Raw genomic sequence first — 14960 nt, 5'->3', positions numbered from 1 at the left:
TCTGAAGAAAGATTGATCAAGTAGGATGAACTGATGATTACAAAAAATAACTGAAATAACTTTTATAACAAAGTGTATTATTACAGTAACTCCCTCTGCTACCTCAACTATGCTATATATCCGACATCCTCTCATTTATTGCTCATGTAAGAAAGGAACTTGTACTGTCCACAAAACTAGAGACAAGATGGGTGAGATAATACCTTTCATTAAACAACTTCTTTTGGTGAAAGAGACAAGCTTTTATACAGCTTTCTTCTTGGGGTGTGGGAAAGGTACTCAGAGTGTCACAGCTAAATACAGGATGGAACAGCTAAGGGGTAAATACATATTGCAAGAAACCATTCAAGGTGAAGTGGGCAGTTAACACCTCTACAGCCGTAGATTGTTGCAATGAGCCACAAATCCAGCATCTTTATTAAGTCCATGATTTTTGGTGTCTAGCAGAGTTATGAATTTAAGTTCCCAGGCTCAGGAAGATGTTGTGCAAGTTTCCTTTGAGAACAAGGACTAAGTGGACAGATATGGAGTGATCATTTCATAAAAAGTGTTCACCCATGGTGATGTGGTGTTTCTGTCCTTATCCTTTTTCTGTGTCAGTTCATTTGAGAGTGTAGTGATTATTTTGTTTCCTCCACATAATTATTATTGGGGCATTTAGTGCACTGGATGAAGTACACCACATGTTGTGACAGGCATACATATGACCCATAGATCTTGAAAGGTGAGTTGACTGGGGTATTGATCATTGTAGCAGTGGTTATACGGCTGCAGGTTTTGCATCTGTTGTTATGGCAGGTACTGGTGCTGCTCTGAGTTGGTTTGTCCTGATCTGTGGGGAGCTTGGTTCTAATGATGAACTTGGCAAGGTTGGAGGGTTGTTTGAAGGCCAGAAAAGGGGGGTTCAGGAAAGAAAGATTTCATTCAGGATGGGGTCCCCATCAAGCAGGGAGACCAGATAGCAAGTGTGAAAAATTGGGATACGGGGTGGGGAGTAATAGGCGCCTATATAAGACAAAGCCCTGAATAGCGGGACTATCCCTATAGAATTGGGACATCTGGTCACCCTACCATCAAGTATGGGTTGTAATTATTTAATGATAACCGTATAGGTTCCAGTGCAGGGTGTAGGTGACAACTATAAGTGTGCAATCAGAGATTTTTAGTCCTGTATTGAAGCGAGTACTCCCAGGGTATTTGGTTGGACGATGCAATATATTTCTCTGGTGGAATGTCCTTGTTTGGTGAAGGTGGTTTTAAGTGTTTTAAGGTGTATATCCCAGACTTTCTCCTCTGTGCTATCAGGGTGCCTGGATAGCAGATTTCTTGGTGTGTTTGGGGTGGTTACTTGAGCTGTGAAGGTAATCTGTGTGTTTCTTAGGGGGGTGGCCATGTTAGTCCTCTTGTGAACTAGGTGATGCTATTAGCTAATTAAAACCCCTGGGAGGTCAGTGGGTAGACCCAAACTATACTGGATTTTTTTTTCCACTAGTGTAGCCACCCCAGCATAAAGGTTGACTTGCACTGGTACAATTTAACCCACAGTAAACTGCACTGCTGCAAGTCATGTCTTATACCAGTGTAACGTATCTACACTAGGGATTTGCTATAGTGCAGCTGCATCAGCTTACCTTCACTGGTGCAAAAATCACTATAAACAAGGCCTTGGTATTAATATACCATTGTGCAGGTAGAAAAATATAAGATGCAAAAGGGCTAAGAGATTTGCCCAGGACCACACATGGATGCACTGGCTGAGGAAGGACTAGAACTCTGTAATTATGGTCTCAGTCTCCTGCTCTAACCACCAGAACATGTTTATCTCATACCACAAGTTGCTATATCTTGCCTGCTCCTAAAATAAAATATTTTCTCAGTGAAATGCAAACACACAAGTCAGTGTGTGTTTATATTATTATGAAAGTTATAAAATAGGCACCCTATCACAAATGACAGCAGAAAAATCCCCCACATTGAACAGGTCTAAATTACAGAGCCTAACAGTCAAACCATGCAGTTAAGGTCTAAGAACAGATGGGACTTGCACCATGCCCTGAAAGTCGACAGGCAGACCCTACCCATCTGGTGGTGAGATTCAAAGTCAAGGGCTTCCCATTGAGAACACCTGGCCACAAGTCATTCAAATTTTGGGACTGTCATGAAAAGCGCCCTAACACACCTCAACTGTTGCAACATCACATAAGGAGAGGGGAGAAGGGGCCTCTTCAGGTAGCCAGGATCCAAACCACAAAAATCAGTTTCAACACCTGAAATTGCACCTTCAATGAGAAGTCAGCTCAGATTTTGAAGAACTGGCTTAATATAACCTCTGAAGCTGCCACTGCCAAGCAGGTAGCCAGTCACATTCCATACTAACAATGGCTTCCAGATGGTCCTAAAATGCAAGTCCTTGTAGAGCACATTGCAATAATTCAATGCTGCTGCGTAAATGAATGGGTGTCATAAGCAGACCTATTTCCTCATAATTCAGATTCTTTTCAGAACACACTATTATTAGTCACAAACTGACAACACAATTTCATTCCTTTACCTCTCTTGCTCTCATTATGCCCTACAGTAAAAATCATTTTTGTTAACAAGATTATTTTTTAAATTAGAGGGTGCAATGGGCAACATACAGACTTGGGAGGGACAACTGGCATCTGCATGATATGAACTTTATCTTTTATGCCAACATTTCCTTGCTGCTCTGGAAGAATGCAAAGCAATCCTGGTTACTGATAGATTGCTGGGAAGCCCTGCACATTTTCCATCCATTAAGACATCTTTTCTTCAGCTTACCATGTTTCCTTTTGTATATGCTCACATAGTGCAGTATTTTATTCTGCTTAAATCTGAACTCTGTCACCGTTCCTGAATGGTTTCACCAACGTGACTCAATTATGGGGGAAAAAAATGAAAAAAGAATACAAGTAATGAAATTGTGTGCGTGTATAACCGAAGACAACACACATATTAAGCTGCATTGTTTAGATTTGAGCTAGAATGTTTTGTAATTTCACATTGCTGCTGTATACTTGTATATGAAAATTATATAAACTGATTAAAAAGTATTTGTAGTGTACTCATAATTTAAACCCTAGAACTCCTATTCCCCACTAAGTAATAATAATACAAGAAATTACATGAACACAGAATATGTACACATCAATGCTCAATCATTTGTACTCATTAAAGCCCATACCATTCCTTGCCTATACATGATCTATTTACATTGGAAGCTCTTGGGGAGAAAGCACCCTGGCTTAAAAAGTGACTAGCAATTTTGGGTGCTGATCCTTAGAGGGCAAATGATCTGTGAATCGCTTAGCACACAACTGATTATTATCTAGCAAGCCAAATGAAAATATCACTTGATTTTTTCCTATGAATTTTCTGTCAAAGATTTTTTGAAATATTATAAATCGCCAGATGAATGAAAGGGTCTGATAAGTAATCAGCGAAACCCTGGAGGGTACCATCATTTGATGACAGTGACACAACCCCTTATTCATATGTGATTTCTAAATTATAGGTTGATACAAATCTTTTCTTAAAAGTTAGTATCAGTTCGCAAGAAAGAAAGACAGAAAGACAGAAAGAAAGGCATTTAAAGGCATTTAACGTTATTTTAGTTCATTGGGACAAAAGGAAAGATTTGAAAAATGTTTGGTTTTCAATCAAAGCTGTATTTAATAGAAACTGAGTACAGATATGGAAGTCCCAAACTAATGTACTACCAATAATTTACTTTATAGGGGTCTAGGGAGTTAGCGGATTAATGCAATATATCTAGTAAAATAAGCTTTCACTTTTGGGACTTAAAGCTTTTACCTATTTTTCACATGATATATATATATTATAAAGTCAGGTTGTACAATATAATAGGTCCCAAAGCAATGCAATAGCTTTTTCCTTGTATACAAATTCTAAAGCATGTTTAAAAGCGGTAGTTGTATAAAAACCAGTAAGATCATCCATCCCAGATGTGAACGCAGAGGGGACCCTCTACGCGTAGCTCTTCCAGCTCCCCTGGGAAAGAGAGGGATCATCCACTTATGTGATACTTCCCACCTTCCTCCAAACCCTGTGGAAGGTGCTCTATGGATCCGGGGTCTGTGCAGAGCAGTGGTTCTCAAACTGGGGGTTGCGACCCCGGAAGGGGTCACTAGGTTATTATGGGCGGGTCGCAAGCTGTCAGCTCCCACGTGTGGTGGCAAGGGTGTCACTTTTTGGGGGAGGATCATCACAGCCTGAAATATTTTCAAAGGGGGTCCCAGCAAAAAGAGTTTGAGAACCCCTGGTGCAGAGAGCGGGGCACAGGCTGGACAGGTCAAGGGAAGAAATGGACAGGCCAGACACAGGTCTTCCCTCCAGCCCTGGGGAGAATTCCCAGAAAAAATCCCTTGGAGAGGAGGAGGGGCAATCCCCCACTGAAAGGGTCTCCATAAGAGGATCCTTGGAGAGTTCCTTCCTCACAGCCACCTCCCATTGGTTTTCCCATGGCAGGGGATGATCTGATCCCTGATCTTTACAGCTGAGATTTAATCACTTACTAGCCTCTGGACAAGCTGCTCTCCTGCACTTGAATACACTGATTGATCAAAAGTGGATCACAAATGATCAAAGATGGAGAACGAGTACTGGCCTCCTTGTCTCCTTGTTAACTTTGCCAGATGGCAAAAGTGCTGGGTAACATCTGTCTGTCTGACCCGCCTCTTTGGCTATATCTACAGTGATGGCGGCAAATTCACTGCCATCAGTTTGATTTACCCGGTTTGATTGAGCAGCAGTGAAGACACACTCAATTGATCCAGAAGTCGATCTAATAAAACTACCTCCCCCAAAAACGTAGCGCTGTGTTGATGGATACACATTTCCCATCAGCGCAGAGCAGTAGAGACAGAGCGCTAAACAGAAGTTACAAAGTCAACGGGAGTTACACAAGCTACTCTGTGTAGCTTGCGTAACTCCCGTGGACTGCCACCGAATTTCGCTAGCAGCGTAGACCAGGCCCTTGTCACATTCTTCCTCGAGCTCTGCTCAACAACCTGCACCCCGTACTGTTCTTTGAGAGGAATGCATATGGTTAATTATGTATGGCCAAAAATTAATTGAGACAATCATATATTCATGCTGGACAAACACCTTTAACCTCCAGCTTGTTCCTGGATGACTCACTTTCAAAACCAAACCAAACCAAACCAAACAGTCTGGCGTAAACCTACAACCCCTTTGGAATTTACACAGTGCCTTCAGTGCACAGCTGTACTAGAGAATCACATCAGAGCTAAAGAGGTTAAAACAATCCAAAAAGGAAGAAATAAAAGAAGAAGTCAAAAGAGAGAAAATAATTTTTAAGAGCAGACATATGTCAGATAGCCTTAGGGATCTATTTAATTTAAGAGTCGTCATAATATTTCCACCAAGTATTTTCAGTGGGAGTAATACTCTTGATCTGGGTACTGCTAACGATTTTCCCCATAGAGTTAATTCATAGAAACACAGCTTGCTTTATGAGTCATAGAATCAGAGAAGATGGAGCTGAAAATGAGCTCTTAGGTCATCCTAACTATTTGCCAGTGCAGGATGTTTCCTTCTTGTACAAAAGTAAAAAATAAGCATTTATTAAAAACTAGAAAATGAAAAGTTTTAAAAAGTAAATAATGAAACTAGTGGAGTAAGACTCATGTCCTTTTGTGCTTTGGCTCTATGCACTCACTATCTATGATAATTTTACAAAAATCACTGCATAGATATGCATATTCAGAAATGTAGCAAAACCCCCCAAAACAAAACCATACCCAGATACAGTTCTGTAACTAATTTGTATATGCAGTTACCACAATTGTAAATGGAACTCTTGTATTTACATAAGCAAATGGACTATTAGACAAATAACTGGCCATTTCCACACACAATCATTGTAAACAACTGCACAGTAAAGTATATAATTGTGCAAGCATTTCACGATCCACGTCTGAAAAATCTGGTTTTGTATGTATATATACAAACATGCACTCACAGTAGTACGTGAGATAGTATTCAAACCTATACACATCACACAGAGTTAATCAAAAAAATCCTGGAGTTAATGGATATATGCATTTACATCCTTAGCTATCGGTACTTTTCTACGTGACAAAAATGGCTTAAAATCACATTACATGCTCTTGTTTTAGCTTTTGTCCATTTTATGCACATAAATTAAGGAGACAGCCAGCTTCAATTATAAAGCCCTAGTTCCACACTCCTATAATTTTGGGTCAAAAATGTTTGACCAAATAATCTCTGAAGACACGAGAGAATATTTCTAAAAAGTTTGAAGATAGTTTGTTGATTTGTGGGGTTTTTGGTTTGTTTGTTTTTTAAGTCAAAGCTCAATAAAAATTGTCCTGGTTTGAAATTTTGACCTTTGTCTTACATGTATTTTTAGCTCAAAAATGGCTTTTTACTGCTCTTTTAAACTTCCCATAGAGTATAAAGTTTAGGCACTAACTAAATCTGATGACTATAAAGTAATTATATTGTAAGCATAAAGTTAGTAAAAAATGTTGTTGTTGATAGTTTTAGATCTAATCCTGCTCCTATTGATTTCTATGGGAGTTAGGGGCCTAATCCCGTTCTCATTAGTGTTAGTGGGAAATGTTTGCCATTGATTTCTGTTGGAGCAGGACTGGGTTGTGTGTGTGAAAATGTTGCCCTCTATTGATTGATTTCAACTTAAGGTGGGCAGTGTGTAGAATACAGACACTGCATGCCCAGCTAGCATGTGTATATACAACAGTGTAGACAGTGAGGCATGGCTTAGGCAAGTCAAGAACCGTATACACATGAACCCTCAGAGCATACACACACCATGGCTATCTGGATGCCCAAGCAGTACCTCCAAAGTCTACACTACTATTTTTAGCATGTAGTGTCCCTCCGCCTCCTTACTGCCAGAGCTTTCCCTGCTGCTTCCCCGTTGTCCGAGACTTTCACTGCCATGTGTAGCTACACATGGCAGCGACAAGTGTGGACACAGCCTGCCTTTTGCTGTGGCATGTAGCTACACATACGCTATATGCTGCCACAAGCGTAGATAAGATTTTAGAAAGACCATCAAGGTATTTGTACAGAAAGTAGCTAATAGAGGTATTCCTTTAGTTCAAGTGGTAGAGGCTTGTGGTTTTAGTCTTGAAGGATCAGCTGTGCAGGTGTGTGCTGATTTATTATGAAGAGGGGATAACCTTCACAAAGTTAATGTTGCACCCACAGCTCCATTATAAGGTTGATGTTGCTCTCTTGTGAAGGCAAAAAAGAAAGAAAAGACCATAACAAGTTCCTCGTGTTTTCAAATGGTTAAGGTCAATACTCACTGGTAACTAGGACATTGAAATTTTTTATTAGGATTACTACCTTAACTCTGCCCCAGTAGAGGTGTCAGACTGCTACTGTGGAAAGTAAAATATGAGAATTGACATTTTTCTTTCTGATCCTTGGGTACAAGACCTCTTCTTGGAAGAGGTTACTGGTCCTGAAAGCATTCTTAGTAGTGTGCCTGCCAAAGTGTTTCTAGCCCTGGCAAGCTGAGAGATACTGGACCTTAAAATCATATTATTTTGATTACCATCTTGGTTATTTGCCCATTTCAATTTAAACGTGATATTTGCAGCCAATCTATCACAACCCACTAGAATTAGAGATGAAAGACACTGTCAAGTCAAAATGGACCCTCAATTTAAATCCCGTAAAAGTAAGCTTTTACAAAACACAAAACAAAAAACCCCATACCCTAAGATGAACAGAAACATTACCATGACTTTAAAGATTTCCAATAAAAACATAACCCTCTCCTCCCCCCCAAATATTCCTATTTAGGCCAAGATTAAGCAAATCCTTGCAATATATCCAGCACGCTGAGCAAAGCTATTTGTGCTTCAATGAAAATGCAACCGTAGGCTATGTATGAACATATGTAAGGCTAAACACCAGAACAGTCCTCCAGAATGGGCACGGATATGCCTCCCATGTTACCTGCAAGTGTACACAGTAAAAAACAAACAAACAAATAAAAAAGCGTAAAGGAAAATGGGGATATCTGAGGAAACATGGGTAAGGACATACTATTGAGGCAGCTAGCTATGTCCTGATCCTGCAGACGCTTATGTATCTGCATAATTTTACTCGTGTGAATAAAGTTTTGAACTAATGTTTCCCTTTTAAATTGCAGCCTGATTATGACGTATTTATTTCTAAGCATGGCAGGCCTCAAGGTACTGGATCTTAAATCTTTCATGATCCCCTGAATCCAGCTGTGCTTATTTTGATACTGGTCCAGATCTGAACATAGCAAGGCCCTGACCGTGGAACAGTGTACTTTCAATCCCTGTTAGACACTGCATGTACTGCAAGGAACCCCTAAATATATGTTTATGCAGATAACTGTGATGCAAACTATTTTTGTTCAGATGACTACCTTTGAACTGATCTAATTGATCAACAAATCCAACATGCCATAAACAAAAAGAGTAAGAGAGTATATAAAAATAAGATATGGTTCAGTACTGCCTCAGTTGTCTGAATGTTATGAGAAACACTGAATACAATTAGACAATCGAGGAAATTTTCAGCCTAATAAAAACCAGGTGAAATGGCGTGGTTTAGGAAAACAGAGATTTACACATAAGCCTGTTATACAGCGTGCTCTGCGTAGCATCTCTTCTCCTCTTCATTGCATTGACTGGAGCTGGATTAGGACCATAAAGTCAAGCGGTTTGAATTTTACTCAACTACCTAAGAGTATTACAGATATATATGTAACAGTTGCTGCAGTTCAGAAACCCTTGATTAGAAATCAAACTACAGTACTTTGTAGCATATGAAATGAGCATAGTCAGTTCTTTTATATACACAACAGATTACCTGGCAATAATGAAGTTACTGTCTGTCAAAAGGAAATTTGACCCCTTAATACTATGTGCATAAAACTTCCTTGTGTATACTATCTATCTTATACATTTGATTTCCCTCTAACAAATTGAAATTGCATACAAAAAGGGTTTTACATGAATTTGAGTTCTGAAGATACATATGTAGCTTCAGTATGGATGATTTCTTAACTTCCTCTTTGAAATGTAAAACCTTATTAAATATTAACTACTATATCAACTAAGCAATTGATCTAAACCAGCAGGTAGATCAGCAGAATGATAGTGTTTCTTAGAACTCTATCAGACACTTACTCAAAAAACCTAAGACCTACTTGATGTCTGTAAAATCTGAACACAGCCAGGTAATTGTGCCTGCAGATCTGGTATTTGCATATACAAATATCTGTTTTGCATGCACAGTTTCTGGTCTTCTAGAGATATTTCTCAGGAACAATATAGGCACCCACTGAAAAATAAAACCACCACCACACAAAAACATAGTCCTCTGTGTTTCAAAGGCTGGCCTCAAATCCTAAAATACATGGGCCAGATCTTCAATATGGCATACATCAGTATAGCTGCATATGTCAATTGACACCTGCTGAAAATCTGGCCCATAACTGCAAGCGACAATTAACAATAAAATGCAGATGAAAGAGTTTTCTAACCTATTATATTTAGCAATTTGAACCTCATTGTTCTTCCAATGCTCAGTAAATATAGCCCTGGCTTGCAAGGATCACCCTCCAGTGGGTGTTTGTTTCTTTCTGTTCTCCTCTGATGACTTCTCTTAAGCAACAGTTAGAACCTACGCCAAATGTGCAGAGGGAATAAAAGAAGGAAACCACAAACCTCAATTTACATCAGGGTATTTTGATAAAAATATGAAAATTCTACATTAAAGTTAGTGACTGAGGTTAATTATTGCCCATGGTAATAAGCAAAGCACATATTGCACAAGCATCTGATGACCGTACATCTGTTTTTTTCAAAAACTGTACTTGTGTGAAATGTTGTGGATTTGTCCCTAAAGATGTCAAATCATTCATCTTCTATTCATACTTAATTCTTTAAAAAAAAATTGGCAAGAAGAACTGTCTGTGAAAATGTGCGCCCCTGTGGAGTAAATTCCATCTGTCTGTTTTTAACAATTACAGTTTTCCTAAGTTATAAACCAGCATGAGGTACAAAAAACTATATAAAAAACCAGCCAGTTGTCATCCTTCTGATTTTTTTTTTTTTTTTTTTTGGTCTTTGTCTGCCAGCTTTGGAAAGTTAGACCAGTGGCGCATTGGTTTCTAGCATTAAAAATCCTATGAATATCTGAAAGTCAAAGTGACTGGGAAATACTGCATAGTGTACGTACTGGCCTCTTTTTACCCAATATCCTTTCAGTCTTGTGTACTATACAAATCATACCTGAGTTTGTTGTCTTCAAGTGCAGAGCACTTAAAATACATTTTTGAACAACAGAATACACTCATGTGGGAAAAAACCCTAGGAAGGCATATTTAAAATCATTATTGGTATAGCCTGAGCTCTAATTGAGCCCAATTAATTTTATTTTTTGCTGCATTTAATCAGACAGGTGATGAACCCTTGTACTAATATGTGATCTCACACCTGCATTAACATTGTTGTCAAACCACTTACTTCTGGGTTCTCGAGGTCCATCCACTGTTATCTTGATGGCTCTGTGGTATGTGGCGACTTGCGGAGGATTTGTAAAAACTGTAATGGTTAGGGTGAAGCTCTTCCCTGCAACAGAAAAGCACATTACTCTATTACTGGTAATTACAAACCAACATGCACTGAGTGAATTGGTATCTGTAATTTTCAACAGCTCAAAAATACATTATATTTTAGTCTCTATATATTATATATGTGCCCATACAGTGCAGTATTTCACATCAACTTCACAGCAATCCAAGGCTGTGTACATTCCTTACATGGCTACTGCTCCAAGCATTTATAATACATTGATTTACATTTAATGTTATTTATGCTTTGTAAAATACAAAGCTGGACAGTAATTTTTTTAATTATCTACATTGCCACTTACAAATTATCTACACTGGTTAAGGGTGTTAGTTCTCAGAACTATGTAAATTATGGCTGAGTTCCAAAGCTGCTTAAGGAATCTGAACACACAATTCTCATTAAAATAAAAAAGAACTGGGTGCTCAAGTCCCCTAGGAAGCTTTGAAAATCCCATAGTAGATGATCAAGCTAGTGTTAGATCAATTCTACAGAATAAACTGGAATCCTTTAAAATAAAAAAAATCTACTACCATAATTCCGAGAAATTATAGAGAACAGATTTTAAAAAACCCTCTATAGTTTGTCTACAGGAAATTAAAGAGTTCTATGAATACATAATAGAGATTTGATTGTTCTGGATTTCCTCTACTTTCTCTCTCGTATTAAACCTGGACAAGAATATTTTATAAAAACTTTTATTTTACCCCTTTGTGGGTAAAAAATTGCTTCCTGGATTTTTATTCAAAGTTTTGTTGGGATATTTGGGTGGGCCTCACTATAATTCAGAAAGAAGATTTTTCAGATATGGTATGTGCATACCATAGTTCTGAGTTTGGAAAATTACTATTTTTGATGGTTCAAATGGAGATAAGAAATTATGATATATGCCCTCATTATTATAATGCATTTAAATCTTTTTGCTTCTGTTTTGGTTCTAACTCCTTTTATCTTTTACCCTCATTTGTAAAATGGGGATAATACTACTACTTACCTAGTATACTTCAGATTATTTTGTTTTTGAATGTATGGCATTTTGACAATGTAAAGTATTGTATAACTATTATTACTTTGGCATTTATAGAAATAAAAGGCTAAAAGCACTAGCTGTAGCCAGTTTTAGTATAGTTATCTGAATCTCTTTGGAAACCTGGATAATCATGGAATTTTCAGTAGAATTAACAGACATCAAGAAGCACGACTCTGATTTGGACAATGGGGAGTTTCAGATAATTGAGGTTATACTAGTACAAGCATGTGCTGTACAAACTTTCTCATACACCTCCACAAAAAGCACCTCTTTGCTGATCTCCAGCATTCCTGTCATCCAAGTCTCAGGCTTCTTCTGATCAAAGCTTCCAATTGTTACAGTTTGCTTTGTTTATCTAGATGTAGGTATATGTCCACTTGTGACAAGAATAAAACTAATGCATTTTTCATTTGCAATATAAATAGTACCTGAACTCAGTTCTTATCTAGGTACCTATATGGCCCTCAGCACTGTAATATCTGAGCACTTCATAATCATTAATGGTTTCTGTCTTCACAACGTCCCTGTGAATCAGAATGGGGCAATAAGGCACAGGTTAAATAAGGGCTTGTTTACACAGTGCAGCAATGCCTTCTACAGGGTTGTGAATTCTAGAGCACACCAACGTATTGTGCACTAATTGGCTTGTGCAGACCATGCAGGCATGCACTAAACGTTCCCGAGTGCATGCTAATGTAGTCCCTTTCCAAACAGAGCTATGTTAATGTGCACTAGGGAACTTTTAATGCACACCAGCAGGGTCTATGCGGGCCAGTTAGAATACACACCCCTCTCGTGTGCATTGTCACACCATGTAAACAAGCCCTAAGTGTCTTGGCCAAAGTCACGCAAGAAGTCTGTAGCAGGAATTAAAACGCAGGCCTCCTGAACCCCGGTCCAGTGCCTTCCTAACACCCTCCCAACCTCTGCTGAAAAGTAGTTCCAGGGACTGGGAGGAGCTGTAAAGGTGACATAAAGCCACCTTTGATCCTGGCCTTCGGACCGCTGACCTCTGGCTTAGGCCAGCTCAGTCCGAGTCAAGGGCAAAGTGTTTTTGACATTTTCTAAACCAAATTAGATGGCAGACCGTAACAATGATGTTAGTCTTCTTGCCAGGACTCAGACTTTTCTATGATAGATCAAAAATAACTACTATTGAAAACCCCTCAAGAAATTAATACCCAAAACATGAGATTTTAACTAATATTAAAGGGACATCATCAACCCAAATAACATATCCTGCTTCTTTAAGAAAATATTTTACCTCCTGTTATTACAAGTAACACTACAATGCCTATAATTGAAAGAGATTGGAGAAAAATAATACTTTTCTAATTAGTAATCTACTTCTATTTCTCTATGTTTCCAGTTTATTTACTTGAAGCATTTGAGAGCACTTAATGGGGCATTTTCACAGTTTCCCTAGCACGCTCAGTCACTTCCCCCTTTGTTTCTGTAGGTTTTTCACAAAGCACAAGGAGTGAGAAAAATATTTTGTAATAGTTAAATGTGATGGTAAAACCAGAAAAATTACCAGAAAGAATCAGGGCCAGATGCAGTACTTGTAACTATTTTAAAACATTCTTCGAGACTGACTAGATTTCAAAATGATGGCGCCTGTTGTGACACAATTTGGCAGAAGCAGGAAGATAGCTTACCTTTTACTGTTTATAGACGACTACCCTTTAACCACATGCTGGTTAACCACAGGACTAAATAACCAGATACCTATGTGTCACTTACTGTTACTCTCTGATCATTCCACTGTAGTCTGCTAGCCATTTTGTTTAATTTGCATTCAGTTTTACTCATGACTTATTAACAATATGTCTGGTTGATACAGGTAAATGTATTTCTAGCTAAATACATACTGTATGTGCATAAAGATCATCGGATACATGCACACCCCAAAACTTCCCCTTGCATCTATGCGTTAGCATGCAGCCTAAATACGTGATCTCATTTGATTTTAGATACACATGTGCATATTACACACAGAGATGTATGCAAACACACACTATCTGCCAAGATTGGGGTAAATTAAATTTTAGTTAAAAAGGAATACCAGATAAGTTTTTTGAAAGTCCACAGTCAGATTTCCCCAGTACACAGTCCTTTTTGAGCTAACGGGAAGAGATGAGACTCCTGCTTTAAACAATCCACAAAGCAATGGAAAGACCATGCACAAATTAAATAGGGATCATACACACATGAGCTAATTACCATTGGTAATTATTGTACATCAGTGGATGTATTAGGTGAGAATAGTGAAATGATCTCCTATGAGGTCCTTATCTTTAAAACTGTGAATGAGCAAGGTATAGAGATTGCTATTTCTTCTGTAGTTATCCATAGCAGCTCCTAACATCAGGGATACTACAGATCATGGTCACAACATTAAACTTCCAGGAGCCTGGGGCTTTCTGAATAGAGGGCCCTTGGCTTTGGAATATACTGACACCGACAACAAGATAAGCCCAAGTCTTGCAACTTCAAAGGTACAGTACAAGATTCACTGCTTCAGTCAGTCAGTTCTTTTCCCAATAAGTGTGTAGCACAGCAGCCTGGTAACATTTCTCCTACAAGATCACCACCATGATTCACTTGAAAAAATAATTTAACAGGGGAAGAGAATTAGTTGTATTTCTGGACAGGCAAAATGTAACACTAAATTTTGTATATGGTGCCTAGATATGATGTTGATAAGTGCATTAGAAACTACACAGGAATGCTCTCCAGAACCATTGGTGATTAAAAACATCAAAAGAAAAGATAAATTAAATAAATCTTCTAAAAATCATAGCCTGATGGTCCAATGACAATGCATTTCTCTGTCAGACTGGCATCCATGCTTGTGTCCTGAGCTGAGTCATTTCCAGTCAGGCCTAGCCTGGAAATGCACTAAGAGTGTAGTGAGCTCTGATCCCTAGAGCTGAAGGGCCCTCCCTGCGCACCCTCTGGATGATGCTCAACAGCATGTTGAAGTGCTCTTCAGGGAGCGGCATTCCAGCCTCTTCAGTTGAAGAGAAGGCTGCTGTAATCTGGAGGCTTTGCAGCTTTTGTAAGGGAGTAAAGTCAAGGTGGGAAAATACTGAATACCAGGCAACAACCTAGTAACATGCAAAAAGGTTTTGTATATTGCATTAGTCATCCCTGAGAGATGTAATTACATGAACAAGATGGGAGGCATTTTTCAGAATGTGTGTGGATGCAAAGCAGAACACCCAGGCAAAATACAGAGAAGGGCAAACAGAAAG

The 14960-nt window shown here is 38.7% G+C and overlaps 1 protein-coding gene across 2 annotated transcripts in view; it reads right to left on the bottom strand.

The window, feature by feature from the left end:
* Positions 1-14960, bottom strand: part of RUNX1 (RUNX family transcription factor 1) — an 86771-nt gene that overhangs the window by 50155 nt on the left and 21656 nt on the right. For both annotated transcript variants that reach the window (XM_067565551.1, XM_067565552.1), the window contains exon 3: positions 10569-10673. In XM_067565551.1, the coding sequence (XP_067421652.1) occupies positions 10569-10673 (105 nt within the window). The remainder of the gene's footprint in view (positions 1-10568; positions 10674-14960) is intronic.

The sequence above is a fragment of the Emydura macquarii genome, unplaced genomic scaffold (assembly GCF_026122565.2).
Source record: "Emydura macquarii macquarii isolate MOO-44397 ecotype Brisbane River unplaced genomic scaffold, CSIRO-AGI_Emac_v2 contig_2681, whole genome shotgun sequence".
Taxonomy (NCBI): domain Eukaryota; kingdom Metazoa; phylum Chordata; order Testudines; family Chelidae; genus Emydura; species Emydura macquarii.
This window is presented reverse-complemented; position numbering and strand designations above follow the sequence as displayed.